This window comes from Somniosus microcephalus, chromosome 3, assembly GCF_052327205.1.
Source record: "Somniosus microcephalus isolate GS21.2 chromosome 3, FLI_Smic_1.0, whole genome shotgun sequence".
Taxonomy (NCBI): domain Eukaryota; kingdom Metazoa; phylum Chordata; class Chondrichthyes; order Squaliformes; family Somniosidae; genus Somniosus; species Somniosus microcephalus.
Genome location: NC_140989.1, coordinates 109,748,657 through 109,773,121, shown reverse-complemented (window position 1 = coordinate 109,773,121; position 24,465 = coordinate 109,748,657). Strand labels below are relative to the sequence as shown.

The 24,465-nt window shown below is 45.3% G+C and overlaps 1 protein-coding gene across 1 annotated transcript in view; it reads right to left on the bottom strand.

The window, feature by feature from the left end:
* Positions 1-12,606: 12,606 nt before the first annotated feature.
* LOC147121258 (chitin synthase chs-1-like) overlaps positions 12,607-24,465 on the bottom strand; it is a 95,116-nt gene continuing 83,257 nt past the window's right edge. Inside the window, 3 exon segments of the mRNA XM_085977741.1 lie at positions 12,607-12,697; positions 14,063-14,444; positions 16,912-17,094. Of these exon segments, the coding sequence (XP_085833867.1) occupies positions 12,607-12,697; positions 14,063-14,444; positions 16,912-17,094 (656 nt within the window).

Genomic DNA, 24,465 nt, shown 5'->3' with positions numbered 1-24,465 from the left:
TGGAATATCAGCTTTTCCAATGACCTTGGCTGGATTCCAGGTTTTCAACACCGGGTCTTGCACTTGCACTGATTGCCCATTCAGCAATTCTGGTAGCATCTTTGCATGTTTGTTGTAATGTTTGCTCCCTATGACTTGTGCTTCTGCCAGCTTCCATCTGAAGTCCTCCTGGTCCTGGGGAGGATGTATTTTTGCTGGTAGGGTGGTCTTAAACTTCTTCCCATTCAGCAATTCCACAGGTGATTTCATGTCTGCTTTCAGTGGTGTTGATCTGAGTGATAGGAGGGCAAGGTCTTTGTAGTGTATGTACTTTGAAGAAGGAACTATATTCTGCAGCCCCTGTATACTGCAGTACCAGTAGTGACCACCCCTGTATATAACCCTGTGTAGTAACTTTGTATAGTAGTTCCAGTTTTGTCTCCACTCAGTAAACACCTGTTATAACCTACTCCTGCAGTCCGTGTCTCAATTACTCACGGACGTAACACTGGCGACGAACAGATCCGACCTTACCTACAGTTCTGCACCACCTCATGGGGATCCATCCCTGAAGCGAAGTTGTTAGAGGTCGAGGCCAGAAGGAAGAAAAAAAAACAAACAGAAGAAATGGGCGTTGACCGTGGGCAACCACCTCTGATTCATCGAATTCGATGATTTGCAGGAGAGGCTGTCGAGAGCGGGGCTTGGTTATCCTGTCTATGGTGTTCCAGCTAATCGGACTGGTGGCAGGTAGTACACTGATCCTTCCTGGGCTGCGGCGGGCTAGAGCTCGATCGGGTGGCTTTTCAACGGGGCCGAGCAGCGTTGTCGGGAAGAGGAGAGAGAGAGAGAGGGTGGAGCACACAGGGCGCGGCCGGTGCTACGAAGCCGGACAGCATACAGACCCGAGAAGAGGGAGGAAAGTGTCCCGTAGGGTTTGCTCTGACGACGGGAACAGTAATTAAAATAAAAGAAATTAGAAGCGCAGAAAGCCGCGAGGAGCTGCAGTTTGCCACGGGGACCGCGGAGAGCGGCGTTAGCAGCAGCGCGGGGGGGGAAGTGCGAGAAGACCATAGGGCATCGCCATCAAGGCATAAAAATGACAGCAACAGCACTAGCAGCAGCGGAGAAGACAGAAAGCACGGGAGGCGCCATCTTAATCCAGCGGGGAAGAAGGCAAAGCGTGGGAGGCGCCATTTTGTTCAATCGGGGAAGAAGGCAAAGCGCGGGAGGCGCCATCGTAGATCTCCAAGATGCCGAAGACTGGCAATATCACTGCCTTTGATAATGCAATAGAAGACTGGACCACGTATGTGGAAAGAGCCGAAGTATATTGCAAGGCAAATGAAGTAGCCGATGAGAAAAAGGCATCGGTACTACTAAACTTAATGGGCGCAAGAACGTACGGCCTATTGCGGAACCTGATCACTCCAGCCAAACCGATGGTGAAGAGTTTTAATGAAATTGTTGATATCCTACAGGAACACCTAAATCCTACACCGCTGCTGATAGCAGAAAGGTTTAAATTCCACAAGAGAAATCAGCATAAAGATGAGAGCAATGCTGATTACCTTACGGAACTACGCAAGCTATCAATGCACTGCCAGTTCGGAGCAGGACTGGCAGATACCCTATGGGACAAATTTGTCTGTGGACTCCTGAGTGAAGGAACCCAGAAAAGGTTACTCTCAGAGAAAGAGCTGACGCTAGATAAGGCTTTCAGCGTGGCAGTATCGTACAAAGCAGCAGCAAGGGGAGCTGTGGAAATACAGCAAAAGCCACAGGAATATGGCACCCATGAAATGACATGGGGATTTGAAAAATGTTATCGCTGCGGCAGAACAACCCATGACCAGAAGGACTGCTGGTCCAAGGACAAAATATGCAGGCAATGCGGGAAGATGGGACACATTGCACGAGTTTGCAGGTCCGGGAAGAAGACTAACGACAACAAAAAGGCTACTAAGGAACAGTACAGGAAAGTACAAAAGATGACGGACAGTAGTTCCGAAGACCAGAAGAGCGATAGTGAATCCGGGAACAAGAGACTAAGCTGTCTCAAACTTCACAACGTAATCGCAAAAGAGGATCACCGAACCATTTGGGTCACCCTCACGATAGCAGGGTCCCAAGTCAAAATGGAATTGGATACAGGATCAGCCCTGACCGTCATGAATCGACAAGACTACGAGCGGCTATTCTCACACATACCCTTGAAAGACACATCCATTGTCTTGAAGACGTATACAGGGCAGAAAGTATACCCCAGAGGGAAAATAAGGGTGCCTGTCGAATACAACGGCAAGGATATACAGAAATTGTATCTGTACATACTGCAAGATGGTGGACCACCGTTATTGGGATGTGAATGGATCAGAAAGATAAGTTTAGACTGGCACTCCATTCAGGCACTGACTGTGGCTGGTAAAAAGGATGACGACGTCACACCTGGACGATTGTCAAAAATCTTAGCTAACGCTAAAGAGGTATTTCAACAAGAACTGGGAACTCTTAAAGGCGTAACCGCCTCGATAAAAATAGAAGAGAATGCAATTCCCAAGTTTTTCAAAGCAGGACCGGTACCGTATGCAATTCGCCCAGCCATCGAGGCAGAGCTGGAGAATCTGGAGAATGCAGGCATGTTATCTAAGGCAGACTGGAGCATGTGGGCGACACCCATCATTCCTGTCATGAAGAAAACGTTAAACAATAAGTCTGAGGAGCCAAGGAAGGTTCGCATCTGTGGGGACTTCAAGGTGACGGTGAACCCAGTCCTTCACACAGTACAGTATCCTCTCCCGAGGATAGAAGATATTTTTGCCTCACTATCTGGAGGGAAGCGTTTTACAAAAATTGACCTAGCACAAGCATATTTGCAGATGGAGCTTGAAGAATCCTCTAGGAAGTATCTCACGATAAACACTCACAACGGTCTTTACCAGTATAATCAACTGGTATTCGGAGTAGCATCAGCTCCGGCGATATGGTAAAGAGCGATGGAACAAGTCCTGCAAGGGATTCCGGGGACTCAGTGTTACTTGGACGACATCCTAGTGACAGGTGAAAATGACAGTGAACACCTTGCCAACCTAGAGCAGGTGCTCACTAGACAAAGAGAACATGGGCTACGAGCCAATCGCCCCAAGTGCGAGTTTTTTAAGAAACAGATATCGTATTGTGGCCATGTGATTGATGAAGAGGGGTTACATAAGTCCCCTGACAAAATTGAAGCGGTAGTTAAGGCTCCAGCACCTGAAAATGTGTCGCAACTGAGGTCATTCCTCGGATTGGTGAATTACTACCATAAGTTTTTGCCGAATTTGTCCACAATTCTGCACCAACTGAACGCCCTACTACAAACTGGAGTAGCATGGAAATGGAGCGATGAATGTAAGCGGGCCTTTCAGAAGAGTAAAGACCTAACCACTTCAAGAGAAGTATTGGCTCACTACAACCCATCACTACCGATAAGACTGGCATGTGATGCGTCTCCCTACGGCCTTGGAGCGGTACTGTCACATAAATTCCTTGATGGTTCAGAGAGGCCAATAGCTTTTGCGTCGCGCTCGTTAACTTCAGCCGAGCGTAACTACGCCCAGATTGACAGAGAGGCCCTCAGCCTGGTGTGGGGAGTGAAGAAGTTCAATCACTACCTGCACGGTCAGAAATTTACTCTACTAACTGATCATCAACCTCTTGTCTCCATTTTCAACCCTCAGAAGGGCGTCCCGATAATGACAGCACAACGGCTACAGAGGTGGTCCCTTTTCCTAGGGGCACACCAATATGACATCGAGTACAAAGGAACTAAACAGCATGGGAATGCTGATGGATTGTCGTGCCTACCGTTGCCGACGGTGGAAGAAGCACCTGCAGTGGATCCTGTGGAGATATTCCACTCGACCATAGTCGAATGTCTACCTGTGACGAATGTAAATATAGAAAAGGAAACACGAAATGACCCGACACTCTCCAGGGTCTATGATTTAATGGTGAAGGGATGGCCAGCACATGGCGAACCACTGTTGCCAGCATTCTCGCCGAGAAGAGAACAGCTGTCAGTGTGCCGAGGAACCTTGATGTGTGGATCCAGAGTAGTAATTCCACCCAAATTGAAGGATAGAGTGCTCCATGAGCTTCATGAGGGTCATCTGGGAGGGGTAAAAATGAAGAACTTAGCTGGAGCGTTTGTGTGGTGGCCGGGAATCGATAGAGAAATCAAAGAAATGACCAAGAGCTGTACAGGATGCCAGAAGGTCCAAAACGCCCCACCACAAGCCCCTCTACATCCATGGGAGTGGCCCTCATCTCCATGGCAAAGGGTGCACATTGATTTTGCTGGTCCATTTATGGACTCGATGTTTTTAATTGCGGTGGATGCACATTCAAAGTGGCCAGAGGTAATAAAAATGTCCTCAACCACCACAGAAAAAACTATCACAGTCTTACGAACCATATTCGCTAGAAATGGGCTGCCTGAACAGATTTGCTCCGACAATGGACCACAGTTTGTGTCTGAAGAGTTCCGGAGGTTCTTAAAGAACAATGGTGTTAAGCATTACACATCCACCCCATATCATCCAGCCACCAATGGATTGGCTGAGAGGTTCGTTCAAACATTCAAGAAGACTATTAAGGCAATGGGTAATGAAGACATACCCCTGCAACACAAGGTGGATAACTTCTTGTTTGCCTACCGGAATGCGACACATGCGGTTACCAACCAAACTCCAGCCATGATGTTCTTCAATCAAAGACTATGATGCCGCTTGGATTTGGTTAAGCCAAACATCAGAAGAGATGTGGAGAACAGGCAGTTTCAGAATATGAATGAAAGACCGACCAGGAGTTTTAAGATAGGTCAACCAGTTTTGGCCCAGGACTACCGCACAGAGAAATGGCAGCCAGGAACGTTCTGCACACAGCAAGGACCTCTAATGTATACCGTGGACGTTGGAGAGAGCATTGTAAGACGCCATGCTGACCAGATTCTAGAGTCACTGGAAAACGTCAAATCCACACCACGATCCGATACACCTGGCGATGAAACCGAAGTACCAATTGCATCTACCTCAGAATCGGTGATATTGGAAGCAGACGAACCAAACAACGACGTTGATCCCGAATCAACTTTGCCAGAAGAACCTGATACCCCAAAGAGGTGTTCTCCAGACAGAATCAGGAAGCCTCCTCAAAGACTGAATTTATAATTGCTTAACTTCAGCTAATGTGTATAGCAACTGTAATTGTAAATATGTTATTTAATTATTAATCGAATGTTATGTACTGTTTAGCTAAAAGGGGAGGAATTGTAGTGTATGTACTTTGAAGAAGGAACTATATTCTGCAGCCCCTGTATACTGCAGTACCAGTAGTGACCACCCCTGTATATAAGCCTGTGTAGTAACTTTGTATAGTAGTTCCAGTTTTGTCTCCTTTCAGTAAACACCTGTTATAACCAACTTCTGCAGTCCGTGTCTCAATGACACACGGACGTAACAGTCTTGGTCTTCCCCCATCTCACTGCTTTTGATGAGAGCTCTCTTGACAGTCTGGATCTGTCTTTCGATGAATCTGTGTCCCCTTGGGAAATGTCGGGGTGAGGTTACTATTTTGAACCCATACTTTTCTGCCAGAGCTCTGAATTCACTCGATGTGAACTGGGTTCCATTGTCACAGATTACCTTTTCCGGGATTCCTTGTTCAGCAAACAAGCTCTTTGCAATTTTGGTGGTAGTTGTGGCTCTCAGATCTTTCATCCTTCTCATAAAAGGAAACTTGGAATAGTAATCTGTCACTATGAAATACCATTCTTGATTGCACATAAAGAGATCTGCCCCAACAGTGTGCCTTGTTCTTGATGGTATTTCACTTGATATCATCTCCTCTTTCTGTTGTGTATTTCTGGCATATACCACATGCAGAAACCATCTGTTCGATATTTTTGTACATGCCTATCCAGTATACAGCTGATCTGGCTCTCAGCTTGCATTTCTCCATTCCCATGTGGCCTTCGTGTATTAGATGGAGAAGTTCTGCCTGCATCATCTTTGGCACGATGATCCTCAATCCAGCAAGGAGAATACCGTCTTCTATTGCGATGTCGTCTCTAATCGTCCAGTATTGATGAATTGTCGCCTGTACTTGCTGGATTCTCTCCGGCCACCCCTGTATCACTTGTTGTGTGAGTAGTTGCAATTCCTCATCTTTGCAAGTCTCATCTCTGATTTGACTGAGCTTTGTAGGGGTAACATTCACTAGGTGGTGGATTTTTACTGTTAGACCCTCCACCCCATGTTTCTCATATGGTGACAATCGAGACAACGCATCTGCTAGCACCATTTCCTTTCCTGGCTTATATTTATGCGTGAAGTCGTAGCTTTGGAGCCTTAGGAGTAGTCTTTGCAGTCTTGTAGGTGCTTTGCACAGATTCTTCTTGTAGATCTGTTCTCGTGGACGATGGTCACTCTCTATTGTAAACTGTCTTCCATACAGGTATGTATGGAATTTCTCGCATCCATACACTACTGCTAATAGTTCTCTTTCTATGTTGGCGTATCTCGTCTCGGCTGACGTCAAGGCCATTGATGCGAAAGCTATTGGGTTTCCTTCCTGCACAAGAGCTGCCCCTAGTCCTCTGGTAGAAGCGTCTACTTGTAGAGTGACTGGTTTTCTTCTGTCATAATATGACAGACTTGTTTCTTTGCACAACAATTCTTTAAGTTGTTTGAAATGTCTTTCATGTGATTCAGACCACTGGTATTTGGCGTCTTCTTTCATTAGCTCTCTGAGATTTGTTGTATGTTCCGACATGTTTGGGATGAAAGAACTCATGTATTGGACCAAGCCGAGGTAACTCCTCAGCTCTTTCTTATCTTTGGGTGGTTTCATTTCAGCAATTGCCGCAATCTTCTCAGGACTTGGCTTGACTCCCTCTGGTGTGTAAACCATACCGAAGAATTGGCATTCCTTGACTTTAACTATGCACTTATCGGCATTTAACTTGATGCCAGCCTTCCTGGTACGCTCCATGGTAGGTGCATATCATGGTCTCTTTCATCTGCTCCATAGATCTGAATATCATCAGCTATTCCTATAGCTCCTCCACAGCCTCTGTATGTCTCGTCTACTTTCTGTTGAAAGATATCTTGACTGACCTTTAGCCCGAATGGTAGCCGCAGGAATTTGTAACGCCCAAATGGTGTGTTGAATGTTGTCAGTGTTGTTGATTCCTCATCCAACTTCACGTTCCAATATCCATTTCTGGCATCTAGTTTTGAGAAAACCTTGGCTCCTGCCAGTGATGGCGTAATCTCCTCTAGCGTTGGGGTGGGATAGTGGTCCCTCTTTATCGCCTGGTTTAGATCTTTGGGGTCCAAACATATTCTGAGACGCCCGTTTTGCTTTTCTCGTACCACAATTGAGTTTACCCAGTCTGTGGGTTCAGTGCCCTTTATGATCACTCCCTTTTCTTCCATCTCTTTTAGCTCTCTTTCAAGCTTTGTCTTCAGCTCGATGGGTATTTTTTGTGGAGCATGGATAACGGGCTTTACCTCTGGATCGATGGTGATGTGGTATTGGAAATCTCCGAAACATCCCACTGTATCGTCAAAACATTCCAGATACATGTCTACCAAGTCTTTTTTACTCTTGATTTGTGGGCGATTCTCCAGCGGGGTGTTGCTGTCTATCCTCAGTGACGTTTCCGTCAGCTCGTAATTCACTGAGATCAATCTCAACTTCTCGCAGCTGTTTAATTCCAGGATCGCTGGCCCCTCAGTGTCGGTGACATAGAACATGCAGTTGATGTTCTTTCTTTTATGTGTCCCTTTGACAAAGGTTGTTCCGAGTTGTTTAATCTCACTCCCCCCGTTTGCTGTCAGCGTGACCTTACTTGCCTTTAAACAACCCTTTTTCGGGTAGCCATCTTCTCAAGTTTTCGGGAAAGATCTGCTGGTACAGCCTGAATGGGAGAATGTTGCTCTGAGCCCCTGTGTCCAGCTTCAACTTTAAGTTGATGGTTGTGGGCTGACCTTTGACCCTCTTTTCGATTTGGATGATGGTGTGCAATTCTCTCTTCGGAGTATTTTCCACTCTGGACATCTCGTGAAGCTGTACCTTTATGGTTTTGATGTTTAGTGTATTGTCAAGACCATAATCATCATCATCCTGTTCATTCATGGCATGGGTATTATGTTTCTTTCTCTGGTTCTGCTGTCCGCCTTTGTTTTTGATGTATGTTCCTTCTTTCTTCGTTCTACACCTCTTTTCCCAGTGGTTTAGTTTGCCATATGCTGGACATTTCCTCCTGTCTGTATAATCATGCGGTCTTCCACAGTTTCTGCACGTGTTTCTCCCGTTGTCATGTGCATGTCTTTGTGTGTTGTACTTTTCTCTCACTGTATCCACTCTGTTGTCCATCTCAGAAGCCGTCCGCATGTCAGCCGTTTGAGAAATCAGCGTTCTCATTTGCTGCTTCATGGCTTCATGAGCTCTCGCAGTATCTATAGCCTCTGTTATTTCGAGCTTTTCTTTCCCTATCAGGGCTTTTTGTACCTCTGCATGCGCTGACCCCCATATCAGCTAGTTCACAAGCCTTTCCTCCATTTCCTTAAATGCACACTTGCTGGCTTCATTTCTCAGCCTTGTCAGGAAATTGTCAGCTGTTTCACCGGGTTTCTGTCTTAGACTCTGGAATTTGTATCTGTGTATACGGTGATTGGATTTAGGCTCTAGATGGTTGCTGAATTTCTCAAAGATTGTCGCAGGGTTTTCCTTTTCCTCTTCAGTCAAACTCCAGCTATTATACAAATCTAGACCTTTTTCTCCTGTCCACAATAGAATGTAACTAACCTTTTCTTCATTGGCAGTACCCTTCAGGAAGCTTTTGAATGTAAGGTCACATTTCTGTTTGAACTTGTGGAATGCCTCTACTATATCGTCGGCTTCCCAGTTCATGAGGGGTTGCATTTGTGCAGTCAGTGCAGCGGCAGCCACCATCTTAGTTGCCCATACGATTCATGCTCAATCACCACAGACACCGACACTCACGATCAGCTCATATATTCACTTTTTGTCTTATTCGTAGTTCGTATGGCACAAGATATACCGCTGCCACCATGTTGTGTCTCCTTGTGTTCTTATTACTATGTAATACAGACACTTTTAACTCATTTAGTTTACGACTTTCATTCTGTTGTATTCTTGCTTTTATGATGTTGCTGCCGCATGGTGCGGTGTGATACAAGATGTCCAACCTTGCACTGCGCACTGCATTTCACAGTGTGCCACATAGCAATATAAATACACTAACCAAAGTAGTTCCATTTAACAATGTAATAATATAACGATGTAACACCACTGTATTACTCCCTCCAATCCAAAAAACAGCTATTCACCACAACTCTGTTTTCTATCCCTTAGCCAATTTTGTATCCATGCTGCTGCTGCCCCTTTTATTGCATATGCCTCAATTTTCCTAACAAGCCAAATATGTGGTACTTTATCAAAAGCCTTTTGAAAGTCCACATACAAACATAAACTGCACTGTCCTCATCCACCCTCTCTGTTACCTTATCAAAAAACTCAATCAAGTTAGTTAATCATGATTTGCCCTTAAATCTGTGCTGGATCCTTATTAGTCCATGCTTGTCCAAGTGGTTGTTAAGGAAGATGGTTGTGGTGGTTGGAGGTCAACCATCACAGCCCCAGGACATCGCTGTAGGAGTTCCTCAGGGCAGTGTCCTAGGCCCAACCATCTTCAGCTGCTTCATCAATGACCTTCCCTCCAACATAAGGTCAGAAATGGGGATGTTCACTGATGACTGCACAGTGTTCAGTGCCATTCACAACTCCTTAGATAATGAAGCAGTCCATGCCCACATGCAACAAGACCTGGACGACATTCAGGCTTGGGCTGATAAGTGGCAGGTAACATTCACGCCACACAAGTGCCAGGCAATGACTATCTCCAACAAGCGAGAGTCTATCCACCGCCTCTTGACATTCAACGGCATTATCATCACCAAATCCCCCACCATCAACATCCTGGGGGTCACCATTGACCAGAAACTTAACTGGACCAGCCACATATATACTGTGGCAACAAGAGCAGGTCAGAGGCTGGGTATTTTGTGGCGAGTGTCTCACCTCCTGACTCCCCAAAGCCTTTCCACCATCTACAAAGCACAAGTAAGGAGTGTGATGGAATATTCTCCACTTGCTTGGATGAGCGCAGCTCCAACAACACTCAAGAAGCTTGACACCATCCAGGACAAAGTAGCCCGCTTGATTGGCACCCCATCCACCACCCTAAACATTCAGTCTCTCCACCACCGGCGTACCATGGCTGCAGTGTGTACCATCTACAAGATGCACTGCAGCAACTCGCCAAGGCTTCTTCGGCAGCACCTCCCAAACCCACAACCTCTTCCACCTAGAAGGATAAGGGCAGCAGGTGCATGGGCACACCACCACCTCCAAATTCCCCTCCAAGTCACACTCCATCCTGACTTGGAAGTATATCACCATTCCTTCATCATCGCTGGGTCAAAATCCTAGAACTCCCTCTCTAACAGTACTGTGGGAGTACCTTCACCACACGGACTGTAGCGGTTCAAGAAGGTGGATCACCACCACCTTCTCGGGGGCAATTGGGGATGGGCAATAAATGCTGGCCTTGCCAGCGACACCCACATCCCATGAAAGAATATATTTTTTAAAATTCTCCCGGATTATTGTTTCTAAAAGCTCCCCCACCACCGATGTTAAACCGAGTGGCCTATAATTGTCAGTTTTATCCTTCACCCCTTTATTGAACAAGGGTGTAACATTTGCAGTCCTCCAGTCCTTTGGCACCACCCCATATCTGAGGAAGATTGTGGCCAGCACCTCTGCAATTTCTACCCTTACTTCCCTCAGTAACCGAGGATGCATCCCATCTGGACCGGGTAACTTATCCACTTTAATTATTGCTGGCCTTTCCAGTACCTTCTCTTTATTTATTTTTAGCTCATCCATTATCCCAGCAACCTCCACACGACTGCAGTGGTTCAAGAAGACGGCTCACCACCACCTTCTCGAGGGCAATTGGGGATGAGCAATAAATGCTGGCCTTGCCAACGACGCCCACATCTCAGGAACGAATATAAAAAATAATACCGATCAAGAAAATTCTCCTGAACACACTTAAGAAATTTCTCCCCTTCTCTGCCCTTAACACAAACACTGCCCCATTCAATATTGAGATAGTTAAAATCTCCCATTATCACTACTCTATGTTCTTGCACCTCTCAGTAACTTCTTTGCAAATCTGCTCCTCTATCTCCTTTCCACTATTTGGTGGCCTATAAAATACACCAAGTAGCGCAATAGCTCTTTTATTATTTCTCATCTCCAACCAAATAGATTCTGTCTCTTTTTAGCACTGTAATATTTTCCTTAATCAAAACTGCTACTCCTTTTTTCTTTTCCCTACCAGGAATATTAAGCATCCAATCCTCTCCTTTTTTGAGCCTGGTCTCAGTTATTGCCACTACATCACATTCCCAGGTGGCTATTTGTGCTGGCAGCTCACCAACCTTATTTACCATGCTCTCCAAACCTAACTTAGACCTCTCTCTATTTTCTATGATCCCACCTAATTCTGTATTATTTCTAACTCTAACTGTCTCTCCCAGACCTCTGTGCACCTTGTTTCTACTTTTTAATACTACATCCTGGTGCCCATCCCCCTGGCGAATTAATTTAACCCCCCTCCTCACAGCTCTAGTTAACCGGATATTGGACCCAGCTTTGGTCAGGTGCAACCTGTCCATCTTAAACAGGTCCATCCTGGCACAGAACAGGTCCCAATGCCCCAGGACTCTGAAACCCTTCCTCCTGCACTATATCTCTAGCCATGCATTAACCTGCCATATCCTCCTATTTCTATTCTCACTAGTGTGGGGGTAATCCAGAGATTACTACTTTTGAGGTCCTGCTTTTTAACTTCCTCCCTCGCTCCTTAAGCTCTGACTGCAGGAACTCAACTCTCTTCCTCCCTATGTTGTTGGTTCCGACATGGTCCATGACTTCTGGCTCTTCCTCTTTGCCCCGCAGAATGTTCTGCACCCTCTCCATGATGTCCGTGAAGTATGATTATTACTGGTGCTATTACAGGAAACTTTGTGCTATCCGGCACCGACGGGACCAAGCTGTTGCCGTTCCCTCAAAACTGCCGGACAAACCAGCGTTAATGTTGAAGCATACGGAGGTTTTCATCTCCGTATCTGGCAACAAACACTGTTGCTTAGCAACAGCTTCTAAACAGTCGGCCGTACCTTGGAAGCATCTCTGTCGCTTAGCAACAGCTTCAGAGAGACTTTGCAGAGCCTGACTGTTGGAAAAAAAAGCCACGAGAAGAAAAAAAACCTAACAAAACGGCTCCTGATTTTTGCCGGTGGCTCGAGCTTGCCGGACATTTAGCCTCCGGAACACAAAGTTTCCTGTAGTAAACATTCCAGCTGATTTTATGCTAAAATAGAGCACCTTGAGCAGATGAATCAATTTTGCAGTGTCCAGTGGTTTAATTAGACCAGTTCCTAATTCCAATGTAAAACATATTGTAATATTCATTGTTACTTTTAATCATTTCGGAATTGTGCAATCGGTGACCAAATAATTTTGACCATGGAATATGCAGCCCCGAATATAAAACTGCTTTGAGCTGAGAGCTTCTCTAAAATATGAAGTTACAGTAAAACATAATGGGGCTCATATTCAGACTGTTAGGTAGTTTTATCCCCACTTACAGCTATGCTGGAAATAGCAGTTCAGGTGTTTAAAGCTATTCTGGGCAACATAAATTATATTTGTAAATGTTGACATAGATTTAATGTTGCCAATTGTTTTATGCTGGGGCCCAAAATCTCTAATTGAGACAATTAATTAGGGGGATGATGACAGGAAATATATTTTAAGAGAAGAATTACTTGTGAGGATTTCTTTTAACCATATAGTGTCAGTGGTTACACCTCTGAGTCAGAAGGTTGCAGGTTCAAGCCCCACTCCAGCGGCCTGAGCACATAATCCAGGCTGACATTCAGGGCAGTGCTGTGGGAGTGCTGTAATGTTGGAGGCAACGTTCCCTCTAAGCTGTTCAGCCACGTGGCTGTGCAGCTGTCTGCCGGTCCCGCGCAGCCCGGTATTAGCTTTTCCAATGTGAAATTTTGCAGATGTGCGAAATTCTGAATGGGCCACGCAGCCTGTTAAAGGGGCTGCGCACCCAAAAAAGAATTAGGGGGAACATCGGATGGAGGTACTGTTTTTCGGATGAGATGTTAAACCAAGGCTAAATGCAAATTCTTTCTTTTTATGAACCCTTGAAATGCCGCTGACAAGTTATATCATCTGGACACCATTGTGCTGCTGAGGTCACCAGCAAGACTACTCATGGTGCTGTGTTACTCCCTTGTGATGCATGAAAATCAAGCTTAAAGTTGGCCTGGTTGTGTCACAGATTGGACTATGTGTCTCAAACCATACACTCATGAACCTCAAATGGCAAAAAAAGACCATCAAAGCTGGTGTTCAGCCAATCAGAAGTGAGGTTTTACAATGTATATCCCACGACCAAAATAGATGGTGTGGGCCTTGAGGTAGAGAAAGCAACTATGGAAGGAGGTCATAGTTCAATTGGGGAAAAAAATAGTAATTAGAGTCAGAGTCCTTCTCAATAAAGTAAAAAGAAAAGCTAAATAATAAAACTAGTAGAAAGGGAGAAAGATGGGGAAGAAGAAAGATTGGAAGGCATGGCAATGTCTATTTTTTTCTCCATTTCTTGCCTCTCCCAGGAGATTACATGTCTGTGGGGCCTGGGAGGGGGAATGGAGAGAGGAAGTGTTTAGTCATGATGCTCCAGCCACCATGAGTGTGGGGCAGGCTTAATTGACCACCTGGTCTTTTCCTGCCCGTCAACTTTATATGTTCGTATTGGCATTCTAAGGATTCAATCGTAAGGGACTTAGGATGCTTAAACGGCCTGATCAATAAACAACAATGTCTCCACATGAAATATAATAAAAAGTATATCAATAATAAGTACCTTTCTCGAGTTTCCTGGAAAACAGATTCAGTAGGTTTCTGGACAGCTCGTTTATGAACTAATATACAATGAATATACCAGGAGTAGTATTTCCACTGCTTATGGATTATTTCTTTAATTGTTGAGCCATTGTCTTCTGCATCTTCACTTTGGGTCTTTACTACAGACTCTCTTGTGCCCCAAGAAGTGACATTCATGTTTACAAATGTATAAATAGAGAGGATAAGTGAGCCACAGGGGATACATATCAAGTAGAGTGGACCATATGCCATAAGCAAGAACTCATTGGGGCGCAGTGGTGCAGTGATAAAATAAACAAGAACCATCGATGTAATAAAAATACCAGTTGGCGAGAAAATTGTTCCTGCCGCAACTATTGTACCTATAAAAGCAAAAATAGGTTTATGTTAAATAAAAGTAATTTTGACGTAAAGGAATAACCAGTTGAAAAGGTAACTACACAGCAACATGCAGATTCAAATGGAGATAATTTTAACCACAAGAAATGCTTGGGTTGGAGTTGGGTCCAACCCACCCACTTCCGGTTTTAATGGAGGCGAGACAGGGGGCGGGCAACCAACCCGCTCCCAGGAAGTGGGTTGACCATTAAGCTGCGTGCCTCGTATTTAAACTGTTTTCCAGGTTTAACCCTGGCCGGCTGGGTTTCCTGGGCCTTGGGAAATCTGGTAGCTGAGGGGAGGCGAGGACTGCTTCATGGAAAAGGTAAGTGCCTTTACTGCACTACTTGTGGGCCAGGAGGATCAGGAGTGCATACTCCCAGCAAACCAAGCTTACCTCCTTCCCTGCTCGCCATCCAAAGACGCCCCGTGATCGGACCTCCAGGGTCAGGAATCGGACATGTCCCCGGGATCAGACCCTGCCCCCTCACCGGGATCCAATCCACCGTCGGGATCGGGATCAGACCCACCCCCCCATGACCTTCCGACGCAGAATTCAGTGTGCTACCACTGAGCCAAGGCTAATCCCACTGCCTTGCCTTCTTCCCATATCTCTGTATCTTTCTCTGCTTCAATTATTTATCTACTTTTCCCTTGATAGTTCTAATGGTCTCTGCCTCTACCATTCACTGTGGCAAAGCATTCCACACCCCTACAACAGCATTTCTCCAAACCTCACTCATCACTCACTTAATGACAATCTTAAATCGATGACTTCCCAACTAGAGGAAGTAGTCTTTCCCTATTCACTCTGTCAAAACGTTCACACTTTTTAAAACTTCTAGTAAATCTCCTGTTTGTCTTCTCGGCTCATGCGGAAAAAGTTTCAGTATCTCAAGTCTCTCATAGTTTCCCATTCTTGTATCATCTTGGTGAATCTACGCTGTATGCTCTCTAAGGCTTTAATGTGCTTTCTATAATGGGGCATCCAACATTGCACACAGTACTCTTATTGTGACCGAACCATGGGCTTGTACAAATTTATCATAACTGCTTTGCTCTCCTACTGCTGTATTTGTACAAAGGCTTAATGTGTTTGTATAACATTACTTTGGCCACTATGTTAATGGGGCCATTAATTGTTTTGAAATCCTGGAATCACAGGGCTGAACTTGCTGGGATCCCCTCCAAATGTGCAGTGGAGCAGGACTTCCAGCCACCGACTGCTGAGGATGTCGACCCCATCCCAAATTCCAGGCAGAGTCATCCCTAATATCCGGGGTGAGCAAGCATGCGCCTATAGAGGTGCCTGCCATGAAGAAGTGCCGGGATATTGGAGCAGTACACTGGAGTCATAGGCCCCTAATGGAGCAAAGTTAAAAAAATTTAAAGTTTTATTCCCCCAAAGAAAAACAAAACCAACATACTGAGATGATTTATCTCCTCTGGGATCGATTACCATTGCTCCTTAAGATCTCTGGGGCCCTCAGCTGGCCAAATATGATACCCACACGGTCTCAGTAGGCATGGCTTCTGCTAGGCCTAAGGAGGGCATGCTGGGCAGACATCTGAGGGTAGCCCAGAAACACCCACAGACATGCCCCCAAAGCTAACTGCAGATATAGGGGGCAGGCATGAGAATTGCTCGTCACACCCTACTATTCCAGATGACCTTAAATGGGGCAGAAATTCATAAGATCTAGGTCCAACTCCAAATTCCTGCTCCCCGCCCCACAAGCGCGCCTCCTGAGCTACGTCAACCTGCACCATAGAAATTTCAGCATGAAGGATCAATTCAGCCCATCTTGCCTGTGTTGGTGCTAACTCCACATTGGAGCTCTCTACTCTCGTCCAATTACCTTGCACTTTCCCCAGATGCTTTGATTTTCATTTTATTCAAGTGTTTATCTAATTCTTTCTTGAATGCTGTAAATGTCTGAGCTCCATTGGTCACTTGCATTTCACACTCGAATTACCCTTGCAAGAAAAAAAATCTACTGACCCTCATCCCTTTGTGTTCCTTACACTAGCCCTAATTTGATGTCCTCTTGTTACCGAGTGTATTAAAAGCATGAAAAGATCTTCAGACGTGGTTGCAGATATACTCAAAATTTGGCATATATGTCACTTATAAGATTAGATTTCTCTGTTAGCAAGGTAGTGCAGTAGAGCTTTTTGGAGCTCCCACATTCTACATTACAAGTTGTAGGACTATTGTCAGAGTGTTCTCACATTCTGAGATCCTGATCTCGGCATGCTTTCTGGGGAGATGAAAAGCAAAGATAAACTGCTGTTAAGTTGACTAAGCAAGCAGCCATTTGAGATTATTGAAATCCATGAGATTTGGTATTTATAGAACTTTTCTGACTGACTTAAAGGCACAAGATTAAATGATTTTTTGGAAATAAAATGGGAATTGAAGGGAAAATTGCATTTAAGTTGCACACTCACCAATTATGGTGAAAAACGCTGCAGTCATTAGAAAGGCGTACATCAAGCTTAGAAATGCTCCCACAATGATCTGTGTGTCTGGCTTCGCCATGTAGCAGATAATTAGGTAGCATATAGGAATGATGACTATTGAAAATATCAAAGCACCAATAGGATTCCAGTGAAATACAAAAGTCATGACAGCTGCAGAGTCAAACAGGAAGAATTACTGAGTGTTGGGAAAACATTTTAAAGCAATTTCTCCTCAGTGTTGGAATCGACACAGACCCATTTATTTGCCTTTGTACACTTGGCTTTTTCATCCCTAACCTGCCCTTTATATGCACATATATATACATCATAATATATGGCCTTGATTGCTGCACAGTTTCAGCCGTATGATGCACACATTGGATAGTCAGTGTGAATGTACAAAATAGAATAGACATAGAAGGTAATAATTTCTCCATCCCATTCTTCCTTTGTGTGCATTGTGTTTTTGGTTTATACTCAGAAGAACCCAGGTCTAATGTGTGCCCTGTTTTTAAACCCAGGCACATTTGTTGAACTGGCAGGTTCCTATTTAGACTGAGAAGATGTTGAACAAATCTACATCTGATCTTTGTGATATTTAATTTAAAAAGTCATAACAAAATGATTTTAACAACAATATTTTTCATAAGTCATGGAAGAAAAACTTTAAAGAATTATTAATCCAAAACCAATTAATTTTGAAAAGTATATAGAATATTGTCTGAATTCTAAAACTAAAATGAAAATCCATCCATCTGCATAATTTTATAAAATTAACAAAAAAAGCTAAACCTCTCATGCTATATTAAACAATAATGTATTTCACATAATTTACTAATTCTTTAATCAACCTTTAAATTGTGACTTTCATTCTGTGGGCTTTTCTAGGGGATGATCTATGACTAAGTGAATAATCCATTGATGATCTTTCTGTAGATGTTTCAGGGTAAGCTGCCTTCATTTAGGTGGGTCCTGATAGAGAAAGCCGAACCACCTCCACTTGACATTCAATGGCATTACCATCACCGAGTCCATCACCATCAATATCCCAGTGGTGACCATTGACTAGAAACTCAACTGGAGCAGCTACGTAAATGTCGTGACTATGAGTGGGGCAGGGGATCGGTAGTCTGCAACGGGTGGCTCACCTGCTGATATTTCAATGTCTATCCACCAATTATAAGGCTCAAGCTGCACTTCACCAGTTGTTGAGAAGCAGCTGTCAAGGGGTAAGAATAGCCTAGGCTCTTTGGATGTTCCTCTACTGCTCCATAATGCACTGAAACACCTGCCTTGGTACAGTAGGGATGTAGGCTCATATCGTTCATTAACATATATTTAAAGACCAGACAGAAGATAGTTGTTTCAGACAATATCAACACATCACAGGTAATTCTGTCATATTGTGCTATAAGCAACCCATCGAATATTTACCTTCTAAAATTAGTAGCTTGCTGCATTTTTGACAGCTTAGAACTACCAAGATACCATAAATTGAGACCTCTCTTCAACAAAAATAAAACCCATGTCAGTGTTATTGCTAGGATTTCAGTAAAGCATAATGAGGAGTATGTGAAATGCTCATACTGTGTCCTCTTGAACTGTGAAAAACACGAGCAATTATAGCTTTTGTCCTTCCAAACTTGGGTTGTGTCCGTGGAGGTCATTTTGAGGCACACAATATTAGTGTGAAGTGTTGGTTCCAGGTTTATTATTAGAGTCAGTCGAAAAACTTGCATTTATGCAGGAACTTATCGCATTTCTCAGAAGCATCTAAAAAGTGCTTCATGCACAATGAGTTACTCTCAGAGTGCAAATGCAGCAACCATTTGGCACATAGCAAGATCCCACAAGCCGTAGTGAGGTGAATGCTCAGCCAGTAAGGTACTGTCTAAAGGAGGAATTTTGGTCAGGGCTTTCAGCTCTTCCTCAATTAGTGCCATGGGATCGATGACATCTAAACAAAGGAGAGCACTTCCAACAATGCCACACTCCTTCACTATTGACCTGGAATATCATCTAAGATTATGGCCCTGATATTTATGGAGAGACTGGGCGGGTGCGGGGGTGAGGGAAATCTGCTGAGGCCAAGGACGCGTTGATCCAGCCGAATTTAATGGCAGAACCTCAATATTTTTCTTCCGTGTCATGCCCGGCAGCCAGCCAAATTGACAGGCTGGCCGACTACCGGGCAGGAAAAACATCTGCAGGAGGCAGTAGCCAGGGACCTTTGTGTTAGATCCGTGTATCTTGATGTTAGGTTTCCTTCAATAATGAGACGAGACTGCAGGGAACAATCAACAGGTGTTTACTGGATGAAGGTTACTGTAAAACTAACTGTACAGATCCCTACTCTGGGTTTATATACAGGTGTGGTCACTGCCGGTACTACAGTATACAGGAGCTGTAAAAAGTAGTTCTCCCCTTAAAGGTACATACACTACAATTCCTCCCCTTTTAGATTAACAGTACCATAACATTCATTTAACAATTAAATATCAACTAATTACAATTAACACTTTTAACATGCAACATTAACTGAAAATAGTCTATTTATAAATTCAGTCTTTGGGGAGGCTTTCTGATCCTTTCTGGATAGCGCCTTTCCCAAGTGTCTTGCTCTTGGTGTGGAGGTGATTCTGGCCCCCTGTCGTCAGTTGGTTCATCAGCTTCCGATGCCACTGTTTCTGGGGTAGATGCTACCAGTATGTCGGGTTCATCACCAGGTACGTATGGGCGAGACATGGGGTTGACTCGTTCCTGTGAGTCTAGGATCTGGTCAACATGGCATCTCACAATGTTCTCCCCAACATCCACTGTGTACATTAGTGGCCCCTGCCGTGTGCATATCGTTCCTGGTTGCCATTTCTCTGTTCGGTAGCCACGGGCCAAGACTGGTTGCCCTACATTGAAGCTCCTTGTCGGCTTCTCATTGATGTGCTGGAATTGCTTATTCTCAACATCTCTTCGTACATTTGGTCTGAGCAAATCCATACGAGATCTCAACCTTCGGTTAAAGAACATCATGGCCGGGGTCTGGTTGGTGACTGCATGTGTCGCATTTCTGTAGGCTAACAGGAAATTGTCCACCTTATGCTGCAGTGGAATGTCGTCATTGCACATGGCCCTTATTGCTTTCTTAAAGGTTTGTACGAACCTCTCAGCCAATCCATTTGTGGCTGGATGATACGGGGTGGATGTGTAATGCCTTACCCCATTCCTCTTCATAAATCTTCGAAACTCCTCGGACACAAACTATGGTCCGTTATCAGAGCAAATCTGCTCTGACAAGCCGTTCCTGGCAAATATGGTCCGTAGGACTGCAATAGATTTCTCCGTGGTGGTGGAGGACATTTTGATCACCTCAGGCCATTTCGAGTGCGCATCCATGGCTATTAAAAACATTGAGTCCATGAATGGACCAGCAAAATCAATATGCACCCGTTGCCATGGAGATGAGGGCCACTCCCATGGGTGTAGAGGGGCATGTGGTGGTGCATTTTGGACCTTCTGGCATCCTGAGCAGCTCTTTGTCAGGTCCTCGATTTGCTGATCGATCCCCGGCCACAACACATAAGCCCTAGCAAGGCTTTTCATTTTCACCCCTCCCAGATGGCTTTCGTGAAGCTCATTGAGCACTCTCTCCCTTAACTTGGGTGGAATTACCACTCGGGACCCACACATCAAGGTCCCCTGGCATACTGACAGCTGTTCTCTTCTGGATGAGAATTGTAGTGTCCGTGTGTAGATAAAGACACTGAAGACAGGAGTTGGTTCATAGGTATTTACTAAGCAAGTCTGGGGGTGGGGGTGGGGGTGGGGGTGGGGGTGGGGGTGGGGGTGGGGGTGGGGGTGGGGGTGGGGGTGGGGGTGGGGGTGGGGGGGGTTTCTAAAGGATATACACAATACACAGGCTTATATAGCCCAAGTGGCAATTACCGGCATTACGCACACCTGGGGCTCTTAAAGGCACATACACCATAATTGCTCTTAAAGGCACATACACCACAATTCCTCCCCTTCTAGCTAACTAGTACATCATATTTTAAGTAATTATTAATTACATGTTATATGCAAAATAATATACATTGCTGTATTAATTAATTATAAGTTAGTCTCTCAGGAGGCTTCCTGACTCAGTCCGGATAACACCTCGGGGGTGTAGTAGTTTCTGGTGGTGTAGTAGGTTCTTCTGGCAAGGCTGATTCGGCTTGAAGGCCAGTGTCGGGTTCATCGGGCTCCAGTATCACCGGATCGGAGGTAGATATGGGTATCTCTACTTCATCGTTAGATGTATAGAGTGGTGGTGTAGGTTGTCCCTTTTCGGATGACTTGATGATTTGGTCAGCATGGCGCCTTATTATGCTGTCTCCGATGTCCACGGTATACATCAGTGGTCCTAATCGTGTGCAGATAGTTCCAGGCTGCCATTTCTCGGTACGGTAGTCCCGGGCCAAAACCGGTTGGCCTATCTGGAAGGCCCTAGTTGGCCTTTCATTCATGCCCTGAAACTGCCGGTTCTCCACGTCCCTTCGGATGTTGGGCTTGACCAAATCCAGCCGGCATCTTAGGTTTCTATTGTAGAACATCATGGCGGGAGTTTGGTTAGTAACCATATGCGTTGCATTCCTATATGCAAATAAGAAGTTATCCACCTTGTGCTGAAGTTTTATGTCTTCATTACCCATGGCCTTGATGGCCTTCTTGAAGGTCTGGACAAACCTTTCAGCCAATCCATTGGTGGCGGGATGGTATGGGGCGGACGTGTAGTGCTTTACCCCATTGTTCTTTAAGAACTTTCTGAATTCTTCGGACACAAATTGCGGTCCATTATCACAACATATCTGCTCCGGCAGCCCATTCCTGGCAAATATGGTCCTTAATACTGTGATGGTTTTTTCCGTGGTGGTGGAGGACATCTTTATTACCTCCGGCCACTTGGAGTGTGCATCAACTGCGATTAAGAACATTGAGTCCATAAATGGACCAGCAAAGTCGATGTGCACCCTTTGCCAGGGAGATGAGGGCCACTCCCATGGATGTAGAGGGGCCTGTGGCGGAGCATTTTGGACCTTCTGGCATCCTAGGCAGCTCTTGGTCATGTCTTCGATGTCTCCATCGATACCTGGCCACCATACAAACGCCCTAGCTAGGTTCTTCATTTTCACTCCACCCAGATGCCTCTCGTGAAGCTCCTTTAGCACTTTATCCTGGAGTTTGGGTGGAATCACCACTCTGGATCCACACATCAAGGTTCCTCGGCACACTGACAGCTGTTCTCTTCTTTGCGAGAATGCTGGCAACAGTGGTTCGCTGTGTGCTGGCCATCCCTTCACTGTTAAATCGTAGACCCGTGAGAGAGTAGGGTCATTTCTTGTCTCCCTTTCAATGGCAGAATTTGTCACCGGTAGACATTCCACTATGGTAGAGTGGAATATCTCTACTGGGTCTACTGTAGGTGCCTCTTCTATCGTTGGCAACGGTAGGCGTGATAAACCGTCAGCATTCCCGTGCTGTTTTGACCCTTTGTATTCAATGTTGTATTGGTGTGCCCCTAGAAAAAGGGACCACCTCTGTAGTCTTTGTGCCGTCATAATGGGGACACCTTTTTTAGGGTTGAATATGGAGATGAGGGGTTGATGGTCAGTCAGCAAGGTAAATTTTTGTCCGTGTAGGTAATGGTTGAATTTCTTCACTCCCCATACCAGGCTGAGTGCTTCCCTGTCTATCTGGGCATAGTTACGCTCAGCTGAGTTCAATGAGCGTGACGCAAAAGCTATCGGCCGTTCCGAGCCATCAGGGAATCTATGGGACAATACCGCTCCTATGCCGTAAGGGGATGCATCGCACGCCAGTCTGATTGGTAGTGATGGGTTGTAATGAGCCAAAATTTTCTCGGATGTGATTAAGTCTTTACATTTATGGAAGGCACGTTTACAGTCTTCGTTCCATTTCCAAATCACTCCTGTCTGTAGAAGATCATTAAGAGGGTGTAGAATAGTTGATAAGTTCGGTAAAAATTTATGATAGTAATTTATTAATCCCAGGAATGACCTTAATTGTGAAACATTTTCAGGTGCTGGGGCTTTTATAACTGCTTCAATTTTTTCAGGTGACTTATGCAACCCTTCCTTATTAATTATTTGGCCACAATATGATATCTGATTTTGGAAAAATTCGCACTTGGGGCGATTTGCTCGTAGGCCCCGTTCTTTCAGCCTAGTGAGCACCTTCTCCAAATTGGCAAGGTGCTCGTTGTCGTTTTCTCCTGTTATAAGGATGTCGTCTAGGTAGCATTGAGTCCCCGGAATCCCTTGCAGGACTTGCTCCATAGCTCTTTGCCAGATAGCTGGAGCTGATGCTATTCCAAAAACCAGTCAATTGTACTGGTACAGGCCTTTGTGTGTGTTTATTGTGAGATACTTTTTAGAGGTCTCCTCAACCTCCATCTGTAGATATGCTTGTGCCAAGTCAATTTTTGTGAAACGTTTCCCTCCAGATAGTGAGGCGAAAATATCTTCTATCCTCGGAACTGTACCGTGTGAAGGACCGGGTTTACAGTCACCTTGAAGTCCCCACAGATGCGAATTTTTTTTCTGTTCCTGTGGTAAACCACTGTTATTGTATATTGTTACCTCTGGGTGGCGCTGTGTACCAAGGCATGCCTCAGCTGACTCCGCCCACATGACCAGGTATAAAGGTGGGGGTTTCACCGACTCACTTCCTTCTTGGAACCAGCCACCCACGAGAGGCATGCTCTGTTCTCTATTTAATAAAAGCCTTTTCATCACCTTCCTGATTCATCGTCTTTTATGGAGTAATTGATAAGCGTATCAATTTTATTAACTAGAAGTAAAATGGCGACACCTGAACAGCAACAACAGCAGGCGTTGCTGCGAGCCCTCAGACCGGCATGCCTGGACCTCGACCCTCAAGCAGCGGGTTCATCAACCAATTTCGAACACTGGCTGAGCTGCTTTGAATCCTTCCTAGGAGCCTCCGCCGTGACATCGGAGGAGAACAAACTAAAAGTTTTGACCGTCCAGGTGAGCCCTCAAGTATATACGCTCATCCGGGACGCTACTACGTACACGGCGGCCCTTGAACTACTAAAAGGGCAATACACGCGCTGAGTGAACACGATTTACGCCAGACACCTCTTGGGATCCCGCAGGCAGCAACCGGGGGAATCGGTAGAGGCATTTTTACAGGCGTTACAGACACTCTGCAGAGACTGCGACTGTAAGGAGGTAACGGCTGCGGGGCACGCGGAGGGACTTACTTGTGATGCCTTCGTCAGGGGCCTCCAGTCCGACTACTCCCGGCAGAGACTGCTCGAAAGCAAGGAGCTCGACCTGAAGACGGCCGTAGCCCTTGCGCTCTCGCTAGATGTGGCCCACCGAAACCTCGAAGCATACTCACGTAACGGCGCCGCGCCATGGCCATCGCGACCGTGGGACATGGGACCGCCGCCCCCGGCACCAACTGCTGCAGCGATGTCCCGAAATCAACTGGGACAGCCGCCCCCGGTAAGAACCGCAG